At 52.6% G+C, this 21,859-nt stretch overlaps 6 protein-coding genes across 6 annotated transcripts; all 6 read right to left on the reverse strand.

The window, feature by feature from the left end:
- Window positions 1-452: 452 nt before the first annotated feature.
- Window positions 453-20,305, reverse strand: LOC117436174 (feather keratin 1-like). The gene is made up of 3 exons (XM_034062770.1): window positions 20,271-20,305; window positions 19,702-20,050; window positions 453-485 (listed from the first exon to the last, which is right to left on the reverse strand). Exon 2 carries the CDS (start codon window positions 20,028-20,030, stop codon window positions 19,716-19,718), a length of 315 nt encoding a protein of 104 aa, XP_033918661.1. The 5' UTR covers window positions 20,031-20,050; window positions 20,271-20,305; the 3' UTR covers window positions 453-485; window positions 19,702-19,715.
- On the reverse strand, window positions 500-1,105 carry LOC117436175 (feather keratin 1-like). Its single transcript, XM_034062781.1, has 2 exons — window positions 1,050-1,105; window positions 500-834 (listed from the first exon to the last, which is right to left on the reverse strand). Exon 2 carries the CDS (start codon window positions 812-814, stop codon window positions 500-502), a length of 315 nt encoding a protein of 104 aa, XP_033918672.1. The 5' UTR covers window positions 815-834; window positions 1,050-1,105.
- On the reverse strand, window positions 5,486-6,078 carry LOC101877359 (feather keratin 1-like). The gene is made up of 2 exons (XM_034062779.1): window positions 6,044-6,078; window positions 5,486-5,820 (listed from the first exon to the last, which is right to left on the reverse strand). Exon 2 carries the CDS (start codon window positions 5,798-5,800, stop codon window positions 5,486-5,488), a length of 315 nt encoding a protein of 104 aa, XP_033918670.1. The 5' UTR covers window positions 5,801-5,820; window positions 6,044-6,078.
- Window positions 8,403-8,987, reverse strand: LOC101877090 (feather keratin 1-like). The gene is made up of 2 exons (XM_034062782.1): window positions 8,963-8,987; window positions 8,403-8,742 (listed from the first exon to the last, which is right to left on the reverse strand). Exon 2 carries the CDS (start codon window positions 8,720-8,722, stop codon window positions 8,408-8,410), a length of 315 nt encoding a protein of 104 aa, XP_033918673.1. The 5' UTR covers window positions 8,723-8,742; window positions 8,963-8,987; the 3' UTR covers window positions 8,403-8,407.
- LOC117436177 (feather keratin 1-like) lies at window positions 12,473-13,061 on the reverse strand. The gene is made up of 2 exons (XM_034062783.1): window positions 13,031-13,061; window positions 12,473-12,807 (listed from the first exon to the last, which is right to left on the reverse strand). The coding sequence occupies exon 2, from the start codon at window positions 12,785-12,787 to the stop codon at window positions 12,473-12,475; it is 315 nt and encodes a 104-aa protein (XP_033918674.1). The 5' UTR covers window positions 12,788-12,807; window positions 13,031-13,061.
- Window positions 16,341-17,367, reverse strand: LOC117436178 (feather keratin 1-like). Its single transcript, XM_034062788.1, has 2 exons — window positions 17,333-17,367; window positions 16,341-17,112 (listed from the first exon to the last, which is right to left on the reverse strand). The coding sequence occupies exon 2, from the start codon at window positions 17,090-17,092 to the stop codon at window positions 16,796-16,798; it is 297 nt and encodes a 98-aa protein (XP_033918679.1). The 5' UTR covers window positions 17,093-17,112; window positions 17,333-17,367; the 3' UTR covers window positions 16,341-16,795.
- Window positions 20,306-21,859: the final 1,554 nt, after the last annotated feature.

The raw sequence follows: 21,859 nt of genomic DNA on the forward strand, positions 1-21,859 counted from the left end.
AACTTGGAACAGCTTTGGTAGAAGAAAGGGCGAGGAAGCATGAGAGGATGGGATGCAGGAGAACTTTATTGAGATAAAAGCATGAAAATGTACAAGCATAAGTTGGAATAGAGCTGAGATGCAAGTAGGGTGACCATGCACTGAGGTCTTCTGTATGCAGTAGATTTTGTCAGAGCACCGAGGTCTTCCTGGCTTGAATGGGCAGGAGCCCACTGGAGGTCCCCTGATGCAGTTTATCCTGTAAGATGCTGGTGCAGCACACAGTACAGCACAAAGCAGATGAGGTGCAGCAGAGAAGGAATTTGGAGAAGAGGAAGACATCCATGTTAGATGTTAGCAGGCAGCTTGTCTGGCCCCTTTCCTGGTTTCTTTGTGCCACAAGAGAATGAGCTGCAGAAGGTGAACTGGGGTGCCAGCATTAACATGGACATGCATCCTCAGTCCACGTCTTTGCTTCTAGAATGAACATGAGCGGTTTCATGCGTGTTGTCAAGGGCCCTTAGCAGGTGTTGCAGCCTCTTCCACCTCCGTAGCAGCCCAGGCCTCCGAAGCCGTAGCCAAGGCCGTAGCCAAAGCCCCCAGAGGAGACGGGCACTCCCTGGGCACCCAGAACGTTGCCCACGGCAGCGGATGAGGAGGATCCGACGGCGGTGCTCTGGGGGAAGGAGCTGAGGATGGGTCCTGGCAGGGTGACCAGCACGGTGGAAGGCTGGATGACGACGCGGGAGTCCTCACACTGCCTGACACAGGGCTCGTTGCAGCTGTTGGCCAGCGGGGTGGGTCCGCAGGGGCGGCAGAGGTCGTAGCAGGCCATGTGTGTGGTGTGGAGGGGCCCTGGCACAGGACAGAACAGGAGAGGAGAGAGGGTGATGGGAGAGCGGAGGGCGTGGGGGTGCGAGGGGCGGTGGTGCAGGAGGGCGAGGCAGTGGGGAGGCTGTTGTGGGGCTGTGGTGCTGGGGAGGCGTGAGGGGTGCTGAGGCTGGGGCAGAGCGTGCTGGAAGAGCCGGGGCAGGGGGTGAGGAGCAGAGGGCAAGGGGCTTGAGGCTCACCTTGTTGAGCGCGCAGGAGAAGGTGTCAGCAGAGGCGAGTGAGGGACAGAGGCACTGGGCTGGCTTTTATGCTGGTCCTGCAGTGCCCGAGGGGGCTGAGGCAGTCTCTGTGCATGACAGCATGTTTGTGCCAGCAGCTGGTGCGTGTCAGATCCTGGCAAGCAATTAGTTGTGGTTGTGTTTTCCTTCCAAGAATTCTGGAAGTTCATGTGCTCCTGTTGAGGACGTGTCCTTCTGGCCATGGCGGCAGCTTTCAAGTATTAGAGACCAAAGGCTTGGGTTTGATGGTCTATGTCAGGGCATTTGGCAGACCATGCAACAAAAGCATTGGGGAGGTGGGGTAGTCGTCAGTGATGTCATCCTGTGGCACTCTTGTGCTGTGGTTTGTGGGTTTCTTGCAGAGCTTCCCCATGTCTGAAATTGAGCTCATCCCTTTGTATCTGTAAGAAAATCAACAGGGTGGATCTGGCACACTGGAGGCTGTTGAGCCTGATCTGTGCCCAGTGTTAGGATGCACTTAGGTTGCTCAGATTTACAGGTCAATGTCTTCAGTTACTTCAACTCTATGTCCTGAGCTCATAATGAAATACACTGAAGGAACAAGGAATCGGGGCTGTACCCATTTTTGCGCAGTGTATGTTAAGATGTAAATTCACTTCTCCAGTATCCAAATGATAACTTAGAACATCTGAGTCTTCTCATACTGCACTTATGAGAAAAAATATATAAATACCTGCCTATGGTAACAGTGCTCCTTCTTCCTGCTCTGTCATGGTTCAGAAGTTACTTGTGTCACTCCTGGAAACATGAAAGCCTCAGCATTCGAGGTGCTGCTGGATCTGCTTCAAAAGCTTTTTAGGGTTAGCTGATGCTTTGTACCTTCCAGATTGGAGGTTTGGTCTGATGCCTTTCCATAATTTAGTGGCTTCTGAGTGAACTGCCAGACCAAAGTTGATGTGCAGGAGACAGCAATTTCCAGGTGATAATGGCTTCATAGTGCACGTACAGCCCTTTCTTACCACGTGTTCTACCTAAACGGTGCCTCATCTGGACCTCATGGTGCTGCTCCCAGAATACGTCAGGCGACACTAGAACCCGGGGTAACCAAAATCCGAGCAAGAGTTGAGTGAACAGTCACATGCACCCCAGGATGCTGTTTGCCCTCTTGTCTGCCAGGGCACACTGCTGACTCCTATTGAACCTGCTGCCAGCCAGCACCCGCAGGTGCCTTTCTGCATGGCTGCTCTCCAGGAACTCCTCTCCCAGGCTGTGCTTGTGTGCAGCATCGCTCCATGCCAGGCACAGAATCCAACATTTGTGCTTCTGAAATTTCCTGCCGTTGATGGCTGCCCAATGCTCCAAGCTACCGAGATCCTTCTGCAAGACCTCTTATCCCTCAAGAGAATCAACAGCATCTCCCGGTCCCATCAGCAAACTTGTGAACAGTGCATTCAACTGCTGCCTGTAGGTGTGTGAGAAAAATTTTGTTCCAAAATGGCCCTGAAATGGAGCCCTGAGGAACACTGCAGATGATTCTTTTTCAGATGATCCCCAGATCTCCCCTGTGCACGAAATTTTGTTTGCTATGGTTCTGCTTGTTGTGATGGACACGTAGTTGTGCTTTGAAAGAGAGTTTGTGAAGTATGTGATGCCATGGAGAGCTTGTGTCCAAGGTGTGAGTAGAAGTGCATGAACTTTTGCAAGACTTTTCTCAAGGCAAGAGCTATTTTGTGTGCTGGAAGCCCACAGGAGGGTTTTGCAGGGGATTTTATCCATTACAGTGGTCTGGTGGACATTTTCCACCAGCTTGATTGCCTGTTGAGCTCTAGCTTTGTGCTGGTTGAGATTGTATGAGCACTGGGAGAAGTGAAGAAGAGGAGGTGTCTGACGCTGGGATGAAGTGATGGTTATTGAGGAAATAAATGGTGAAAAGGCAGGAGAGCCAAGGGAAGCAGTGTGAGCTAAAAGTAGGGCAAGCATCAGCCAGGTCTCCTATGTGTAGCAGGTTTCACTTGAATCCTGAGGTCTTTGTGCCCCACAGTATGAGCAGTGCACTAGAGATTCCCAGTGTGGTTTAGGTTGTGCAATAGTGCTTGAAGTGGTCTGGATCAGAATGAGAAGTGCAGAGAAGGAAAGTGGGGAAGAAGAGGAGGTCCATGAACTATGTGACCAGGCAACATGAGGTGGGCCCATTCTCTCCTGGATTTCAGGCATGCTGAGGCACTGGGCTGTTGTTGTCATTTTCAAGACATTTGGTGCCTCAAACTACTGTCATATTGTGGAAGCAACCCCAGAGCCTGTCTTTGCTATGAGTGGTGGCATACTTCCCAGGAGAAGACTTACGGCATTTTTCCACTTCCATGGATGACTTTCTGATACCTGACTTAGTGCTGTGTGAAGTTGGAAGAGCCTTGGTAGAAGAAAGGCAGAGCAGGCATCGCAAGCTTTGATGGAGGAGAACTTTATTGAGGCAAGAGGAATTGTGAAGAGGGGGCCCCATGTCCTCACAGCATTGTTGCAGTGGTCTGGGCTTTGGAGCTGTGCTGGCCGTGAGGGGTCTGCCCCTCCCATTGCATCTGGTACCCCTCTGCCTTACTGCCAGGTCTCTAAGCCTGGCTTTTGGCCTGTCCTTTCCCTTTGGAAGTGCTCTGTGGTTGTCTTGGTGGCCTTTTGACTTGTAAGGTGTTCACTGGGTGAGTGCTTTTATGTGGAATTTTTTTGTTAGCCATGATGCTGCTGTGGTGTGCTCCACGAGAAGGTGCCAGAATCTTTCTCCAATAAAATAGAGCCTATGGGAAGGATTCAGATAAGTTTGTGGAGGGCTGATTCCTGTGGAAGGCGCCCCAGAATGGAGCAGGTGAAGAGTGAGAGGAGAATGGAGTGGCAGAGAGAATTTGGGGTGAAGTGACCACAATTGCCCTTCTCATCCCTCTGTGCTGTTTTGGGCAAGGGGGTAAGTAATGTAGGAGGGAAGATGAACCTCGAAGAAGGGAGAGGTAGGGGGAAGTTGTTTTCAGATTTGTTTTTATTTCTCTTAATTCTACTCTGACTTTTGATTTTAATAAATTAATTTTCCATATTAAGTCTGTTTTGCTGCCACTGGAAACCAGTGGGTGATATCCAGATCCTTATCACAATTCAGGGAACTTTGATCTTATTCTTCCTCCCTGTCCTCTTGAGGAAGAGGACTGATAGGCAGCTCATTGAGCACTTGGTGTCCAGCCAGTCTCCAATCACAGACCCCATCTTTGCAGCAGAGCTGGGTCACAGGCTTGGTCCTGCACTTTTCCCAGTGCCCCATGCAGTGCTGTGCAGAGCCGAGGTGATGAGGATTGTGACCTCACAGTGGGGGCTTTCTGTGTGATCTCAGAGCAGAGGGATGTTGAACTGGAGACCACCGGAGAGGTGATCCAGAGATTCTGCAGTAGGGAGGATGTTGGTCAGGAGACCCCCTGCATGGGTCCCTGTTGGGCTTCACAGTGAAGAGGTGCTGATTGCTTGGGGAAACTCCAAGTCAACATGTGTGGACCCCCTAACAAGGTCTGGAAACTATGGTGTGTGTGAAATGGGTACCAGAAACCAGGTGGTCAGTGGAACAATGACTCACACTTTTGTCAGAGGAGGATCTCAGAGCAGGAGGAGTGGTGATCTGCACACACTGCATAGCATACCCAAGGCCATTGCAGCAAGGGCTGACTTGGGACACCACCCTTATGGTCCCAGGAATCTGTTCTGACTGCATCAGAGGCATGCTCATGGGAGTGTTGTCAGGTTCAAGACTGTCTTTCAGCCAGCACTGGCTCAAGACTTTGCCACTTTGTGAAAGCACCCCAGGTGCCACTATTTGTTGGTTGTGGTGCCATATTTCCAAGAAAAATAGATGTGGACTTTTCCAAGCACACTGATGGCCCCTTGAGCCCTGGCTTCGTGCTGCATGAACTTGGAACAGCTTTGGTAGAGGAAGGGGCGAGGAAGCGTGAGAGGCTGCGATGCAAAAGAACTTTATTGAGACAAAAGCATGAAAATGTACAAGCATAAGGAGGAAGAGAGCTGAGATGCAAGTAGGGTGACCATGCACTGAGGTCTTCTGTATGCAGTAGATTTTGTCAGAGCACTGAGGTCTTCCTGGCTTGAATGGGCAGGAGCCCACTGGAGGTCCCCTGATACAGTTTATCGTGTAAGATGCTTGTGCGGCACACAGTACTGCACGAAACAGATGAGGTGCAGCAGAGAAGGATGTCTTCCTCTACTCCAAATTCCATGTTAGATGTTACCAGGCAGCTTGTCTGGCCCCTTTCCTGGTTGCTTTGTGCCACAAGAGAAGGAGCTGCAGAAGGTGAACTTGTTTGCCAGCATTACCCCAGGCTTGCATCCTCAGTCCATGTCTTTGCTTCTAGAATGAACACGAGTGGTTTCATACGTGTTGTCAAGAGCCCTTAGCAGGTGTTGCAGCCTCTTCCTCTGCCGTAGCAGCCCAGGCCTCCGAAGCCGTTGCCAAGGCCGTAGCCGAAGCCCCCAGAGGAGACAGGCACTCCCTGGGCACCCAGGACGTTGCCCACGGCAGCGGATGAGGAGGATCCGACGGCGGTGCTCTGGGGGAAGGAGCTGAGGATGGGTCCTGGCAGGGTGACCAGCACGGCGGGAGGCTGGATGACGACGCGGGAGTCCTCACACTGCCTGACACAGGGCTCGTTGCAGCTGTTGGCCAGCGGGGTGGGTCCGCAGGGGCGGCAGAGGTCGTAGCAGGCCATGTGTGTGGTGTGGAGGGGCCCTGGCACAGGACAGGAGAGGAGAGGAGAGAGGGTGATGGGAGAGCGGAGCGCGTGGGGGTGCGAGGGGCGGTGGTGCAGGAGGGCGAGGCAGTGGGGAGGCTGTTGTGGGGCTGTGGGTCTGTGGTGCTGGGGAGGCGTGAGGGGTGCTGAGGCTGGGGCAGAGCGTGCTGGAAGAGCCGGGGCAGGGGGTGAGGAGCAGAGGGCAAGGGGCTTGAGGCTCACCTTGTTGAGCGCGCAGGAGAAGGCGTCAGCAGAGGCGAGTGAGGGACAGAGGCGCTGGGCCGGCTTTTATGCTGGTCCCCGAGGGGCGGGACAGCCTTTGTGCATGGCAGCATTTGTCAGCAAGCAGCTGGAGCGTGTCTGATCCTGGCAAGCAATTAGTTGTGGTTGTGTTTTCCTTCCAAGAATTCTGGAAGTTCATGTTCTCCTGTTGAGGATGTGTCCTTCTGGCCATGGCGGCAGCTTTCAAGTACTAGAGGCCAAAGACTTGGGGTTGATGGTGCATGTCAGGATATTTGGCAGACCATGCAACAAAAGCATTGGAGAGGTGGAGGTGTCTTCAGTGATGTCATCCCATAGCACTCGTGTGTTCTGGTTTGTGGCTGTGTTGTGCAGAAGTAGCCCCATGTCCTTGCAGCCCTGTCAGGTTGGTCTGGCCTTTGGGGCTGTGCTGGCTGTAAGGGACTGCCCCTTCCATCGCATTCGGTCCCTCTGTGCCTTGCTGCCAGCTCACTAATCCTGTCTGTGGGCCTGTCCTTTCCTGTTTGGTGAGCTCTCTGGGTGTCGTTGTGGCTTTTAATGCTGGTAAGGTTGTACTTGTAATGGGTTTATTTGGGAAGGTTCTGTTAGAAGACACAGAAGGTTACCCCATGTGTCAGAGATCCTGTTTGAAGAACACACATTAAGTAAATTCATGGAGCTCTGTTTCCCTTGGAAGGGATTCCAGAATGGAGGAGGGAAAGTGTGTGAGGACCAAAGAGCATTAACAACAATGTCTGTTGAACTGACTACGAGCCCCATTCCTCATATTCATTTGTGGCTTAGGGGAAGGGAATATGAGGGAAGGTGAACATGGAAGTAGGTTTGGGGAAGGTGTTTCAAGATTTGGTTTATTTCTAATAATTCTACTGTGATGTTTTTAAAAAGTAATTTAATTTTGATCAATTAATTTGTACGAGTGAAGCTTGTTTTGTTACCAGTGATGTGATCTCCTGCCTGTGAGTGATCTCCATGTCCTTATCTTAATCTGGGAGCCTTTTGTGATATTGCTGTCCCCCTACCCAGTTGAGGAAGAGGAATGATAGAGCAGCTCAATGAGCACGTGGCGCCCAGCCAAAGTCTATGACCACAGACCCCCATCTTTGCAGCAGAAATGGGTCACAGGCTTGGTCCAGCACTTGTCATAAGTGCCTCATGCAGGGCTGTGCTCAGCCAAGGTGAAGAAGACTGTGACACCACCTTGGGGGCTTTCTGTGTGACCTCAGAGCAGAGGGGTGGTGTCTTGGGGTCCCCTGCAGAGGTGGTCCAGAGATTCTGTAGCAGGGAGGATGGTGGTCAGGGGACCCTCTGCTTGGGTCAGTGTTGGACTCTGCAGGGAAGAGGGGCAGGTGGTTGGGAAACGTCCAAGTCATCATTTGTGTACCAAATAGTAAGGTGAGACCATGGCCTGGAAAATCTGGTGTGTGGACTGGGGACTTTTCATCCCAAAGGTCAGTGCATGAAGGACACACTCCGGGGTCAGAGGAGGATGTCAGAGCAGGAAGGGTGGTGACCTGCACACACTGCATGGGACACGCAAGGGCCTTGCAGCAACAGGGAACTGGACCATGAGTGTCTCTGTGGGTGACCACAGATTCCAGCTGAATGGTCTCATGGGCCTATGGCCACTCCATCAGAGGTGTTCTCATGGGAGCGTTGTCATGTTCAAGACTGTCTTTGAGCCAGTGCTGGCAGAAACCTCTGTGACTTTGTGGAAGCACCCCAGGTGCCAGTCCTTGCTGGTCATATTGAGAAGCTTCCCAGGAGAATCCCTGTGGCCTTTTTCACCAACACTGATCGCCTGTTGAGTCCTGGATTTGTGCTGTGTGAACATGGAAGAGCTTTGGTAGAAGAAAGGGTGAGGAAGCGTGAGAGGATGGGATGCAGGAGAACTTTATTGAGACAAAAGCATGAAAACGTACAAGTGTAAGGAGGAAGAGAGCTGAGGTGCAGGTAGGGTGGCCATGCACTGAGGTCTCCTGTATGCAGTAGATTTTGTCAGAGCACCGAGGTCTTCCTGCTTGGAATGGACAGGAGCCCACTGGAGGTCCCCTGATGCAGTTTAGCCTGTAAGATACTGGTGCGTCACACAGTACTGCACGAAGCAGATGAGGTGCAGCAGAGAAGGAATTTGGAGAAGAGGAAGACATCCATGTTAGATGTTAGCAGGCAGCTTTTCTGGCCCCTTTCCTGGTTGCTTTGTGGCACAAGAGAAGGAGCTGCAGAAGGTGAACTGGGGTGCGAGCATTAACACAGACATGCATCCGCAGTCCATGTCTTTGCTTCTAGAATGTATGTGCGTGGTTCCATGTGTGTTGTCAAGAGCCCTTAGCAGATGTTGCAGCCTCTTCCTCTGCCGTAGCAGCCCAGGCCTCCGAAGCTGTTGCCAAGGCCGTAGCCGAAGCCCCCAGAGGAGACGGGCACTCCCTGGGCACCCAGGGCGTTGCCCACGGCAGCGGATGAGGAGGATCCGACGGCGGTGCTCTGGGGGAAGGAGCTGAGGATGGGTCCTGGCAGGGTGACCAGCACGGTGGAAGGCTGGATGACGACACGGGAGTCCTCACACTGCCTGACACAGGGCTCGTTGCAGCTGTTGGCCAGCGGGGTGGGTCCGCAGGGGCGGCAGAGGTCGTAGCAGGCCATGTGTGTGGTGTGGAGGGGCCCTGGCACAGGACAGGACAGGAGAGGAGAGGAGAGAGGGTGATGGGAGAGCAGAGGGCGTGGGGGTGCGAGGGGCGGTGGTGCAGGAGGGTGAGGCAGTGGGGAGGCTGTTGTGGGGCTGTGGTGCTGGGGAGGCGTGAGGGGTGCTGAGGCTGGGGCAGAGCGTGCTGGAAGAGCCGGGGCAGGGGGTGAGGAGCAGAGGGCAAGGGGCTTGATGCTCACCTTGTTGAGGTGCAGGAGAAGGCGTCAGCAGAGGCGAGTGAGGGACAGAGGTGCTGGGCCGGCTTTTATGCTGGTCCTGCAGTGCCCGAGGGGGCTGAGACAGTCTCTGTGCATGACAGCATGTTTGTGCAAGCAGCTGGTGCGTGTCAGATCCTGGCAAGCAATTAGTTGTGGTTGTGTTTTCTTCCAAGAATTCTGGAAGGTCATGTCCTCCTGTTGAGGACGTGTCCTTCTGGCCATGGCGGCAGCTTACAAGCATTAGAGACCAAAGGCTTGGGTTTGATGGTTCATGGCAGTGCACTTGGCAGACCATGCAACAAAAGCATTGTAGAGGTGGGGGTGTCATCAACGATGTAATCCTGTGGCACTCGTTTGTTGTGGTTTGTTGGTGCCTTATGAAGAGGTGGCCCCATATCTCCACAGCCCTTTCTGGTTGTTCTGGCCTTTGTAGTTGTAGAGTGTGAGGAGCTGCTCCTTCCATTGTGTTCCATCCCTCCCTTTCTTTCTGCCATGTCACTAAGCCTGGCTTTACGCCTTTCCCATGGGGTGAGCTCTGTGGGTGTCTTGGTCACCTTGTGCTTGTGAGGTTGACCCTGGGTGTAGTGGATTTACGTGGAAATGGTTTGGTTGGCACAGGGCTGCTTTGGTGGTTCTGTGAGAGGATGGCAGAAGCTTCCCCCATGTCTGCTAAAGGTTGTGGGAAGGTTGTACACAAGTTTGTGGAGGGTTGTTTCCTGTGGAAGAGGCCCCATGATGGAGCAAGTGAAGAGTGCGAGGGGGAAGGAAGAGTGGAGAGAATGTGAGGTGAACTGAGCAGAGTTCTCATTCCTATCCCTCTGTGCTATTTTGCAGAAGGGAGTCAGAGATTTACAAGGGAAGGTGAAACCTGTAGAAGGGAGAGGTTGGGGGAAGGTATTGTAAGAGTTGTTTTCATTTCTCTTAATTCTTCTCTGACTTTTGATAAATGAATTTCCCTGAGTCAAGTCTGTTTTGCTGTCACTGTTACCTGGGGAGTGATGTCCATGTCCTTATCTCTACTTGGGTGTGTCTTCCTCTTCCCAATTGAGGAAGAGGACTGATAGAGCAGCTCAGTGAGCACTTGTTGCCCAGCCAAGGTCAAAGCACCTCAGAGCCCCATCTTCACAGGAGAACAAGGTTACAGGCTTGCTCCTGCACCTTGTTCCCAGTGCCCCATGCAGGGCCTTGCGGAGCCAAGGTGTGGAGGATTGTGACCTCACACTCTAGGCTTTGTGTGTGACCTCAGAGCAGAGGGACGTTGGCTTGGGGTCCCCTGCAGAGCTGTTCCGGAAACAGAGCAGCAGGGATGATGGTCGGTCCAGAGACCCCCTGCACCCCCCTGTGGTGTGGTGTCTTCTGTGAGAAAATGCCAGAAGCTTTGTCTGTGTCCAATAGGGCATGTGGGAAGGACCTATGTAGGGTAAGGTCATGGTATCTCTTTCCCACTATAGTGACCCCACATTGTAGAAGTTTAGAGTGTGAAGAGGAAGGAGTGGCAGAGACAGCATCTGTTGAACTGACCACAACTCCCATTCCCCTACTGCCTGTGCCACTTCGATCAAGGTTGTAAGTACTTTGGGAAAAAATGGATCCTTGAAGAAAGGAGGTTTTGGGGGGAAGTGTTTTAAGAGTTGATTAATTTCTTATTTTTCTACCCTGATTGTGTTAAAGGAATTTCCCTATGTTAAGTGTCTTTTGCTTCCACTGGAAATGATTGAGTGAAGGTATTCACTGGGTCAGTGCTTCCATGTGGGTTTTTTTTTGTTAGCCATGATGCTGCTGTTGTGTGTTCCATGAGAAGGTGCCAGAAACTTTCTCCAAGTCACATAGAGCCTATGGGAAGGATTCACATAAGTTTGTGGAGGGCTGATTCCTGTGGAAGGGGCCCCAGAATGGAGCAGGTGAAGAGTGTGAGGAGTGTGTATTGGCAGAGACAATGTGGTGTGAATTGAGCACAGTTCCCCTTCCCGTCTCTCTGTGCTGTTTTGGCCAAGGGAGTAAGTAATGTAGGAGGGAGGATGAACCTCGAAGAAGGGAGACGTAGGGGGAGGTGTTTCAAGATTTGTTTAAATTTCTCCTAATTGTACTCTGAGTTTTGATTTTGATAAATGAATTTCCCATATTAAGTCTGTTTTGCTGCTGCTGGAAACCAGTGGGTGATCTCCATGTTCTTATTTCGTTTCAGGAGACTTTCATTTTATACTTCTGTCCCCTATCCTCTTGAGGAAGAGGAGTGATAGAGCAGCTCATTGAGCACTTGGTGCCCAGCCAGGTTCCACTCAGAGAACCCCAACTTTGCAGTAGACCTGGGTCACAGGCTTGGTCCTGCACTTGTCCCCAGTGCCCCATGCAGGTCTCTGACCTCACAGTCACAGAGGATTGTGACCTCAGATTGGGGGCTTTCTGTGTGACCTCAGAGCAGAGGGTTGATGTCTTGGGGTCCCGTGCAGAGGTAATCCAGAGTTTCAGTAGCAGGGAGGATGTTGGTCAGGAGACCCCCTGCATGGGTCCCTGTTGGGCTTCGCAGTGAAGAGGTGCTGATTGCTTGGGGAAACTCCAAGTCAACATTTGTGGACCCCCTACCAAGGTGAGACCATGGCCTGGAAACTCTGGTGTGTGTGGAACTGGTACTAAGCAACCAGGTGGTCAGTGCAACACTGACTCACACTTTTATCAGAGCAGGATCTCAGAGCAGGAAGGGTTGTAATCTGCGCACACGGCATAGGCTGCTCAAGGTCCTTGCAGCAGGGTGGCCCTGGGACACAACCTTATGCTCCCATGACTCTGTTGTGACTGCATCAGAGGTGTACTCATGGGAGTCTTATCATGTTCAAGACTGTCTTTGAGCCACCACTGGCTCAAGCCCCTGTCACTTTGTGAAAGCACCCCAGGTGCCACTGTTTGTTGGCTGTGGTGCCATATTTCCAAGAAGAATAGATGTGGACTTTTCCACCCACACTGACGGCCTCTTGAGCCCTGGCTTCATGCTGCATGAACTTGGAACAGCTTTGGTAGAGGAAAGGGCGAGGAAGCGTGAGAGGCTGCGCTGCAGGAGAACTTTATTGAGACAAAAGCATGAAAATGTACAAGCTTAAGATGAAGAGATCTGAGATGCAAGTAGGGTGACCATGCACTGAGGTCTTCTGTATGCAGTAGATTTTGTCAGAGCACCGAGGTCTTGCTGGCTTGAATGGGCAGGAGCCCACTGGAGGTCCCCTGATGCAGTTTATCCTGTAAGATGCTGGTGTGGCACACAGTACTGCACAGAGTAGATGAGCTGCACCAGGGAAGGAATTTGGAGAAGAGGAAGACATCCATGTTAGATGTTAGCAGGCAGCTTGTCTGGCCCCTTTCCTGCTTTCTTTGTGCCACAAGAGAAGGAGCTGCAGAAGGTGGAATGGTGTGCCAGCATTAACATGGACACGCATGCTCAGTCCATGTTTTTGCTTCTAGAATGTACGTGAGTGGTTTCAGGCGTGTTGTCAATGGCCCTTAGCAGATGTTGCAGCCCCTTCCACTACCGTAGCAACCCAGGCCTCCGAAGCCGTTGCCAAGGCCGTAGCCGAAGCCCCCAGAGGAGACGGGCACTCCCTGGGCACCCAGGACGTTGCCCACGGCAGCGGATGAGGAGGATCCGACGGCGGTGCTCTGGGGGAAGGAGCTGAGGATGGGTCCTGGCAGGGTGACCAGCACGGTGGAAGGCTGGATGACGACGCGGGAGTCCTCACACTGCCTGACACAGGGCTCGTTGCAGCTGTTGGCCAGCGGGGTGGGTCCGCAGGGGCGGCAGAGGTTGTAGCAGGCCATGTGTGTGGTGTGGAGGGGCCCTGGCACAGGACAGGACAGGAGAGGAGAGAGGGTGATGGGAGAGCGGAGGGCGTGGGGGTGCGAGGGGCGGTGGTGCAGGAGGGCGAGGCAGTGGGGAGGCTGTTGTGGGGCTGTGGGGCTGTGGTGCTGGGGAGGCGTGAGGGGTGCTGAGGCTGGGGCAGAGCGTGCTGGAAGAGCCGGGGCAGGGGGTGAGGAGCAGAGGGCAAGGGGCTTGAGGCTCACCTTGTTGAGCGCGCAGGAGAAGGTGTCAGCAGAGGCGAGTGAGGGACAGAGGCACTGGGCCGGCTTTTATGCTGGTCCCCGAGGGGCGGGACAGCCTTTGTGCATGGCAGCATTTGTCAGCAAGCAGCTGGTGCGTGCCACAGCCTGGCAAGTCATGAGCTGGGCCGTGTTTTCCTTCCCACAACGCTCCCCTTGCATGTCTGCTGTTGAGGACGTGTCTATCAGACCCTGGCGGCAGCTTTATAAATGCAAATATTAAAGGGTAAATGCTTGGTTTTGATGGCACCTTTCAGGACACTTTGCAGATCATGCAGCAAAACCAGTGAAGAAGTGATGTGTCATCCATGATGTCATCCCATGGTACCCGCATGCTGTGGTTTGTGGGTGCATTGTGAAGAGGTTTCCTCATGTCCTTGCAGCCCTCACGCTCTCTGTTCGTTGGAGATCTCCTGGGTATGAGGGGCTGCACTTTCATTGTATTCTTTCCTCCCCACCTTGCTACCAGTTTGCTAACCCTGTCTAAGCCTGTCCTTTCCTGTAGGGTGAGCTCTGTTTTTTGTCTTGCTGTCCATTTATGTTTCTAAGGTTGTACTTGTTGTAGTGGGTTTCTTTTGGAAGGGTTTGGAATATGTGGCTGCTGTTGTGGCTTCTGTTAGGACATGCAAGAAGCTGCCCCCATATCTCATGGGTCCTGTTTGAAGAAGCCACGCTGGGTAAACTCATGAAGGGCTGTTTGTATTGGAGGGGACCCCAGGATGGAAGATGTGTAGAGTGTGAGGAACAAAGAGGATTAGCAACAGTGTGTGTCGAACTGACTACAACCCCATTCCTCATCCCCATGTGTCACTTTGGGGAAGGGACTATGTAATTCATGCGGGAAGTGAACGCTGAAGAAGGTTTGGGGAAGGTCTTTTAAGATTTGGTTTTATTTCTTGTAATTCTAATGTTGCTTTTGGTTTTGATAAATTAAATCCTCAGCCGAGTCTGTTTTGCTTCTTGTGGAAACCTGTGAGTGATCTCCATGTTGTGATCTCAACTCTGGAGGCCTTTGTCAGTGTTCAAGGCCAGGTTGGATGAAGCCTTGGGTGATACGGTTTAGTGTGAGGTGTCGCTGCCCATGGCAGGAGGTTTGGGACTAGATGATCTTAAGGTCCTTTCCAACTCTAACTATTCTATGATTCTTTGTTCTTCTCCTATCTAATTGAGGAAGGAGCATGGCAGAAGAGCTCAATGAGCACTTGTTGCCCAGCCAAAGTCCACCCACCAAAGAGCCCCATCTTCACAGCAGGGCTGGGTTACAGGCTTGTTCCTGCACTTGTCCCCAGTGCCCCAAGCAGGGCCTTGCTGAGCCAGGGTAAAGAACATTGTGACCTCACACTGGGGATTTCTGTGTGACCTCAGAGCAGAGGGGTGTTGAGCTGGGGTCTCCTGCAGAGGTGATGCAGAGACTCCCCAGCAGTGAAGGTGGTGGTCAGGAGCCCCCCTGATTGGGTCACTGTTGGACTGTGCAGTGAAGAAGGGCTGGTGGTCTCAGCATCATCCAAGGTTTCATTTGAGAACACCATAGCAAGGTGAGACCATGGCCTGTGGACTCTGATGTGTGTGGAATGGGGACCTTGCAACCCAAAGGTCAGTGCAACAACGGAGTAGTTCCTGAAAACCAGAAGAGATGAATGGCCTCTTCTTTTGAAGAAGAATAGGAAGGAAGAACTGGGCAAATAGGGGCTGTTGAATCTGCTCTTGTTCTTGTGGAAGGTGATGTAGGAAACCTTCCCAGAAAGGACTGCAAATGCCAGGAATGATGAGAAGTTGATGTGAAGTCCTCAGCATATGTTTGCAAATGATAATTCATGTTTGATCAAACTCTGTCTCCCTTGTGTGGAAGTGCGCATTATTGTGGATGAGGAGAGAGCCATGGCTGGTGTTTACCTCGATTGTCTTTGCAAAGTCTTTGACCCTTTCACCTCTTGAATTCTCATTGACAAGCTGCCAAAATACCTTTTGTGTGTGGGGCCAGTGCAGTGCCAAGCGGCTGAAGGGCTGAGCCCAGAGACTTGTGACGAGTGGCACAAAGTCCAGTTGGAGGCAAGTCTCAAGTCGTGTAGGAAATGGATGTGGGGCCAGCGTGTTCAGCATCCTCATTAAGAACCTGGCCAATATGATCAAGTCCTCAGCCAGCAAGTTGGCAGATGGTAGCTTCATTACTAACAAGGTGGAAATGAATCATAGAATAGTTGCAGTTGGGAAGGACCTTAAGATCATCCACTTCCAACGTCCATGCCATGGGCAAGGACACCTCACACTAGACCATGTCACCCAAGGCTCTGTCCAACCTGGCCTTGAACACTGACAGGGATGGAGCATTCACAGTTTCCCTGGGCAACCCATTCCAGTGTCTGAGCACCCTGGTAGTACAGAATTTCTTCCTTATATTCAATATAAACTTCACCTGTTTAGTTTTTAACCGTTACCCCTTATTCTATCACTACAGTCCTTAATGAAGAGCCCTTCCCCAGCATCCTTATAGGCCCCCTTCAGATACTGGAAGCTGCTCTGAGGTCTCCAAGCAGCTTCTCTTCTCCAGGCTGAACAGCCCCAATGTTCTCAGCCTGTGTTCACATGGGAGCTGCTCCAGGCCCTGGTCATCCTTGAAGACCTGCTCTGGACTTGTTCCAACAGTTCCATGTGCTTTTTATGATGTGGACACCAGAACTGTACACAATACTCCAAGGAGGTCCAGGTTGTCCAAGTGAAGGCCCAGGTTAATTCAAGGCTGGTCAATGTCACCTCTGTGACAGGAGAGATCATGGATCAGTTTGTCTTGCAAACTATGCCAAGGAACATAGAAAAGATGAAGGTGATCACTGACAGACACCATGGCTTCATAATGGGTAAATCACGCCTGACAAGCTTTGTGTCTTCCTGTGAGGGTGTTACAGCATTGGTGGGTATAGGAAGAGTGACTTCCATTATCTACCTTGCCTTGTTCAAAGCATTAGATACGGTGCCACACAACAACCTTGTTTCTGGATCAGAGAGAGGTGGAATTGAAGGATGGGCACCAGGCATCCAGGCAGAGGTAACCCAGCACACATGAGGAGCTTGTGTCAAAGGTGGAAGTGCATCAGTGTTTCAAAGCTTTTGTTCAGAGAAGCTCCCTGAGTGCCAGTGAGTGGTCTTGCTGGTGCTACTGTTCCACAGAGAGTCTCATCGTGTGTTTTAGCCACCCTGATGGCCTGTTGAGCCCAGTGATTGTGAGGGTGACTTTGGATGAGTCTTTGGGAAGAAATGAAGAGGAAGGGCCTGAGGCTGGGATGCAGGAGAACTTTATTGAATATAAACACAGTGAAAAGGCAGGAGCACCAAGTGGAAGGGAACCAGTGAGAGGTGAAGTGGGGCAGCAATAAGACATTGTATGTAGCAGGTATTGCCAGGGCCCTGAGATCTTTGTGCCCCACAGTGCAAATATCACAAGGTTGGTACTTCATGTGCTTCTTGTGTGAGAAGGTGTTTGCAGGAGAGTCGGAAGAACATAGCAGAAAGACCAATGCATAGAACAAAGTTGGAGAAGTGGAAGATGCTCAAAGGCCTTGGTTGCAGAGAATTCAAACCGGGTCCTTTCCCTGCTTGCCTTCACTGTGTGTTGAGAGAAGGAGTTGTAGATGTTGAGTCCGTGTACTAGCATTGGCCCAAAGGTTTGTCCTTAATCCATGATGTTGTTTCCACGGGGTGGATGGCTGGTTTCAGACATGCTGTCAATGGCCCTTAGCAGATGTTGCAGCCTCTTCCACCACCGTAGCAGCCCAGACCTCCGAAGCCAAAGCCCCCAGAGGAGACGGGCACTCCCTGGGCACCCAGGACGTTGCCCACGGCAGCGGATGAGGAGGATCCGACGGCGGTGCTCTGGGGGAAGGAGCTGAGGATGGGTCCTGGCAGGGTGACCAGCACGGCGGGAGGCTGGATGACGACGCGGGAGTCCTGGCACTGCCTGACACAGGGCTCGTTGCAGCTGTTGGCCAGCGGGGTGGGTCCGCAGGGGCGGCAGAGGTCGTAGCAGGCCATGTGTGTGGTGTGGAGGGGCCCTGGCACAGGACAGGAGAGGAGAGGAGGGGAGAGAGGGTGATGGGAGAGCGGAGGGCGTGGGGGTGCGAGGGGCGGTGGTGCAGGAGGGCGAGGCAGTGGGGAGGCTGTTGTGGGGCTGTGGTGCTGGGGAGGTGTGAGGGGTGCTGAGGCTGGGGCAGAGCGTGCTGGAAGAGCCGGGGCAGGGGGTGAGGAGCAGAGGGCAAGGGGCTTGAGGCTCACCTTGTTGAGCGCGCAGGAGAAGGCGTCAGCAGAGGCGAGTGAGGGACAGAGGTGCTGGGCCGGCTTTTATGCTGGTCCTGCAGTGCCTGAGGGGGCTGAGACAGTCTCTGTGCATGACAGCATGTTTGTGCAAGCAGCTGGTGCCTGTCAGATCCTGGCAAGCAGTTAGATGTGGTTGAGTTTTCCTTCCAAGCATTCTGGAAGGTCATGTCCTCCTGTTGTGGACGTGTCCTTCTGGCCATGGCGGCAGCTTTCAAGTATTAGAGACCAAAGGCTTGGTTTTGATGGTCTATGTCAGGGCATTTGGCAGACCATGCAAGAAAAGCACTGGAGAGGTGGGGGTGTCCTCAGCGATGTAGTCGTGTGGCACTCATTTGTTGTGGTTTGTTGGTGCCTTATGAAGAGGTGGTCCCATATCTACGCAGCCCTGTCAGGCTGGTCTGGCCTTTGTAGTTGTAGTGTGTGAGGAGCTGCCCTTTCCATTGTGTTCCATCCTTCCCTGTCTTGATGCCAGGTCACTAAGCCTGGCTTTAGGCATTTCCCATTCTTTGAGCAATTTGGGTGTCTTGGTCACCTTGTGCTTATGAGGTTGACCCTGGGTGTAGTGGGTTTACGTGGGAATGGTTTGGGAGGCATAGGGCTGGTGTGGTGGTTCTGTGAGAAGATGTCAGAAGCTTTCCCCAGATCTGCTAAAGGTTGTGGGAAGGTTGCACATAAGTTTGTGGAGGACTGTTTCCTGTGGAAGTGGCCCCATGATGGACTAGGGTAATATTGTGAGTGGGAAGGAAGAGCAGCAAGACCATGGGGTGAACTGAGCAGAGTCCCCATTCCTATCCCTCTGTGCTATTTTTCAGAAGGGCGTCAGAGATTTAGAAGGGAAGATGAACCTTGCAGCAGGGAGAGGTTGGGGGAAGGTATTGTAAGAATTGTTTTCATTTCTCTTAATTTTACTCTGACTTTTGATAAATGAATTTCCATGAGTCAAGTCTCTTTTTTCCTGCCACTGTTACCTGGAGAGTGATGTCCATGTCCTTATCTTTACTTGGGAGTTTCTTCCTCTCCCCAGTTGAGGAAGAGGAGTGATAGAGCAGCTCAGTGAGCACTTGGTGCCCCGCCAAGGTCAAAGCATCTCAGAGCCCCATCTTCACAGGAGAACAAGGTTACAGGCTTGCTCCTGCACCTTGTTCCCAGTGAGCCATGCAGGGCCTTGCGGAGCCAAGGTGTGGAGGATTGTGACCTCACACTGTAGGCTTTGTGTGTGACGTCAGAGCAGAGGGATGTTGGCTTGGGGTCCCCTGCAGAGGTGTTCCAGAAACAGAGCAGCAGGGAGAATGTTCTGTCTGGAGAAACCCTGCACTGTTGGAGCCTGCAGTGAAGAGGGGCTGGTGGTCCTCTAAGCATCTCAGCAAAGCATCATTTGTGGACCCCATAGCAAGGTGAGACCATGGCCTGGAAACTCTGACATGGGTAGAATCGAGAAAATGCAGCCAGATCGTCAGTGCAGTAGGAGCACACACTAGGGTAAAAGGATGATCGCAGAGCAGGAGGGGGGAGACCTGGGCACCCTGCATGGGATACCCATGGTCCTCACAGTAGTAGGTGACAGAGCCCTGAGTTCCTGTGTAGTTGGCCCTGGGACCCCAACCGAATGGTCTCAGGAGGCTGGGATGCTATCATCGCTGTCATGCATAGTGGATCATTGTCATGTTCAGTGCTTATTTTGTGCGAGTTATGGGGCTTTGTCATATTGTGGAAGGCCTGCACGTGTCAGTTTGCTTTGTTGCTGGTTGTGGTGGCATATTTCCTAGGAGAGACTTTGTGGCTGTTGTTCACACACCCTGATGGCCTTTTGAGATCTGGCTTTGTGCTGCATGAAGTTGGAAGAGCCTTGGTAGAATTAAGGAAGAGGAGGCATCAAAGGCTTGAATGCAGAAGAACTTTATTGAGAACAAAGTGTGAAAATGTAACAGCATAAGGTTGTAGAGAGTTGGTCTAAGGTGTGGGTAGGATGACCATTCACCGAGGTTTTCTGTTTCAAGTACATGCTCTCAGAGCACCGAGGTCTCCCTGCCCTGAACTGAGAGGAGCCCACTAAAGGTCCCCTGAAGCTTTCTTAGCTTGTGAGATGCAGGTTGAGACAGAGAGTACTGGGCATAGCAGATGGTTGATGAAGAGAAGGAAGTGAGGGAACAGGAGGAGCTCACCGGGCCATGTTAACAGACAGCCTGGGCTGGCCCCTGCCCTGCTTGCTTTCTTGGTGCCTTGACAGGAGGAGCTGTGAATAGCAAATATATGTTTAAGGAACAGCCAGGACTTGCATCCTCAATCCTAGCCAGGGCTTCCATAGCATGTGTGGCGGTTTCAGGCATGTTGTCAAGGGCCCTTAGCAGATGTTGCAGCCTCTTCCACCACCGTAGCAGCCCAGGCCTCCGAAGCCGTTGCCAAGGCCGTAGCCAAAGCCCCCAGAGGAGACGGGCACTCCCTGGGCACCCAGGACGTTGCCCACGGCAGCGGATGAGGAGGATCCGACGGCGGTGCTCTGGGGGAAGGAGCTGAGGATGGGTCCTGGCAGGGTGACCAGCACGGTGGAAGGCTGGATGACGACGCGGGAGTCCTCACACTGCCTGACACAGGGCTCGTTGCAGCTGTTGGCCAGCGGGGTGGGTCCGCAGGGGCGGCAGAGGTCGTAGCAGGCCATGTGTGTGGTGTGGAGGGGCCCTGGCACAGGACAGGAGAGGAGAGGAGAGGAGAGAGGGTGATGGGAGAGCGGAGGGCGTGGGGGTGCGAGGGGCGGTGGTGCAGGAGGGCGAGGCAGTGGGGAGGCGGCTGTGGGGCTGTGGTGCTGGGGAGGCGTGAGGGGTGCTGAGGCTGGGGCAGAGCGTGCTGGAAGAGCCGGGGCAGGGGGTGAGGAGCAGAGGGCAAGGGGCTTGAGGCTCACCTTGTTGAGCGCGCAGGAGAAGGCGTCAGCAGAGGCGAGTGAGGGACAGAGGTGCTGGGCCGGCTTTTATGCTGGTCCCCAAAGGGCCGGACATCCTTTGCGCATGGCAGCATTTGTCAGCAAGCAGCTGGTGCGTGCCACAGCCTGGCAAGTCATGAGCTGGGCCGTGTTTTCCTTCCCACAACGCTCCCTTTGCATGTCCTCTCTTGAGGACGTGTCCTTCTGGCCCTGGCGGCAGCCTTCAAGTGACCAGGTGTGTTTGGGATGGTTTGCATGGAAAGTGTCTGTCAGGGCACTCTGCAGACGCAGCCACAGCGTTAGAGAGTTGGGGTGGTGTGAGTGAGGTCATCCCATGGCACTTGTGTGCTGTGGTTTGTGGGTGCCTTGTGAAGAGGTTTCCGTTGTCCTCGTAGCTGTGTCAGGGGAGGGCAGTTTACAACAGCAGGCTGTGGTCCTGGAAATTGTGCTTGAGATCTGGTTATTCCTGTGATGTGGGGAGCACTTCCCATCGTTCCAAAAGTTTGTGTTGGCCCAGTCATAGAGCTCCCCTCTTTTATGAGTGGCACGTTTGCAGCCTGTCCTCTGGTTTGATGCAGTGCTTGATGTGGGGCACCTTGTAAGTAGACCACCTTTGCAAGGTGTTCTACTTTGACATGAGTAGTTTTGCTGACAACTAGAGTGCTGTTCTGTTGTTTACCTTGGTATTCTTGCAGTCTTTGGTGCTTTCTGTCCTTGCATGGTCAAGGGGTTGGGGTCACGGGTGTTTGTGGGCAGCTGGCTTGAGTGCTCTCTCAGCAGGTTTAGAGATGATGCAAAATCTGGAGAGGGGCTGACATGCTGAATGGTTGTGCCATGATGTAGAGGGAAGAGCAGGTGCTTTAGAATGGGCAGATGGGAATCTCCTGAAGTTCAACAGGAAAAATGTCCAATTTTCTATGTATGGAGGACTGGTTCCTGTTGTCAGAATATACTGGAGATTGAGAGGCTGAAAAGCAGCTTTGCTGAGTACAGCTTTGTGGTGCTGGTGGAGAAGAAGCTCTGGATGGTGCAGCAATGCACCCTTGTAGTCGAAGAGCCCAAGAGACTCCTATGACAGCAATAGAAGGAGATTTGTTATCAATTTTTTGGTGGTGTTTGTGTTTGTTCTTGTTCTTTTCAATGCTGGTGAGTCTTTTATCACTAGAAGAAAGGCATGGATGTAGTGAAGCCATTCCAATACAGGACCTGCAAGATGCTGTAGGGACTGGAAGATTCTTGCTATGAGGAGAAGCTTGGAGAGGTGGAAGGGTTTTTTTCACCCAGGAGGCAAGGCTGCACAGGGCAGATGTCATCAGTGTGTTGTCCTGGGTTCAGCAGTAGCAGTCATTTTTTCTCCTTCTTGGTAGCTGGTGCAGTGCTGTGTTTTGACTTCCAGGCTGGGAACGGTTGCTGATAGCAAGTGTGTTTGTAGTTACTGCTCAAATGTTTGGATTGTCCAAGCCTCATGCTGTGCAAGGGAGGTGGGGAGGCTGGGAGGAAGGAGAGACAGGACACCTGACCCAGGCTAGTCAAAGAGGTATTCCATATCATAGCACGTCATGCCCAGGATG

The sequence above is a fragment of the Melopsittacus undulatus genome, chromosome 1, assembly GCF_012275295.1.
Source record: "Melopsittacus undulatus isolate bMelUnd1 chromosome 1, bMelUnd1.mat.Z, whole genome shotgun sequence".
NCBI classification, from domain to species: Eukaryota; Metazoa; Chordata; class Aves; order Psittaciformes; family Psittaculidae; genus Melopsittacus; species Melopsittacus undulatus.

Excerpts from the sequence above, each read along its gene's own strand:
- LOC117436175 (XM_034062781.1), bottom strand. The coding sequence starts at position 814 with ATGGCCTGCTACGACCTCTGCCGCCCCTGCGGACCCACCCCGCTGGCC.
- LOC101877359 (XM_034062779.1), bottom strand. The coding sequence starts at position 5,800 with ATGGCCTGCTACGACCTCTGCCGCCCCTGCGGACCCACCCCGCTGGCC.
- LOC101877090 (XM_034062782.1), bottom strand. The coding sequence starts at position 8,722 with ATGGCCTGCTACGACCTCTGCCGCCCCTGCGGACCCACCCCGCTGGCC.
- LOC117436177 (XM_034062783.1), bottom strand. The coding sequence starts at position 12,787 with ATGGCCTGCTACAACCTCTGCCGCCCCTGCGGACCCACCCCGCTGGCC.
- LOC117436178 (XM_034062788.1), bottom strand. The coding sequence starts at position 17,092 with ATGGCCTGCTACGACCTCTGCCGCCCCTGCGGACCCACCCCGCTGGCC.
- LOC117436174 (XM_034062770.1), bottom strand. The coding sequence starts at position 20,030 with ATGGCCTGCTACGACCTCTGCCGCCCCTGCGGACCCACCCCGCTGGCC.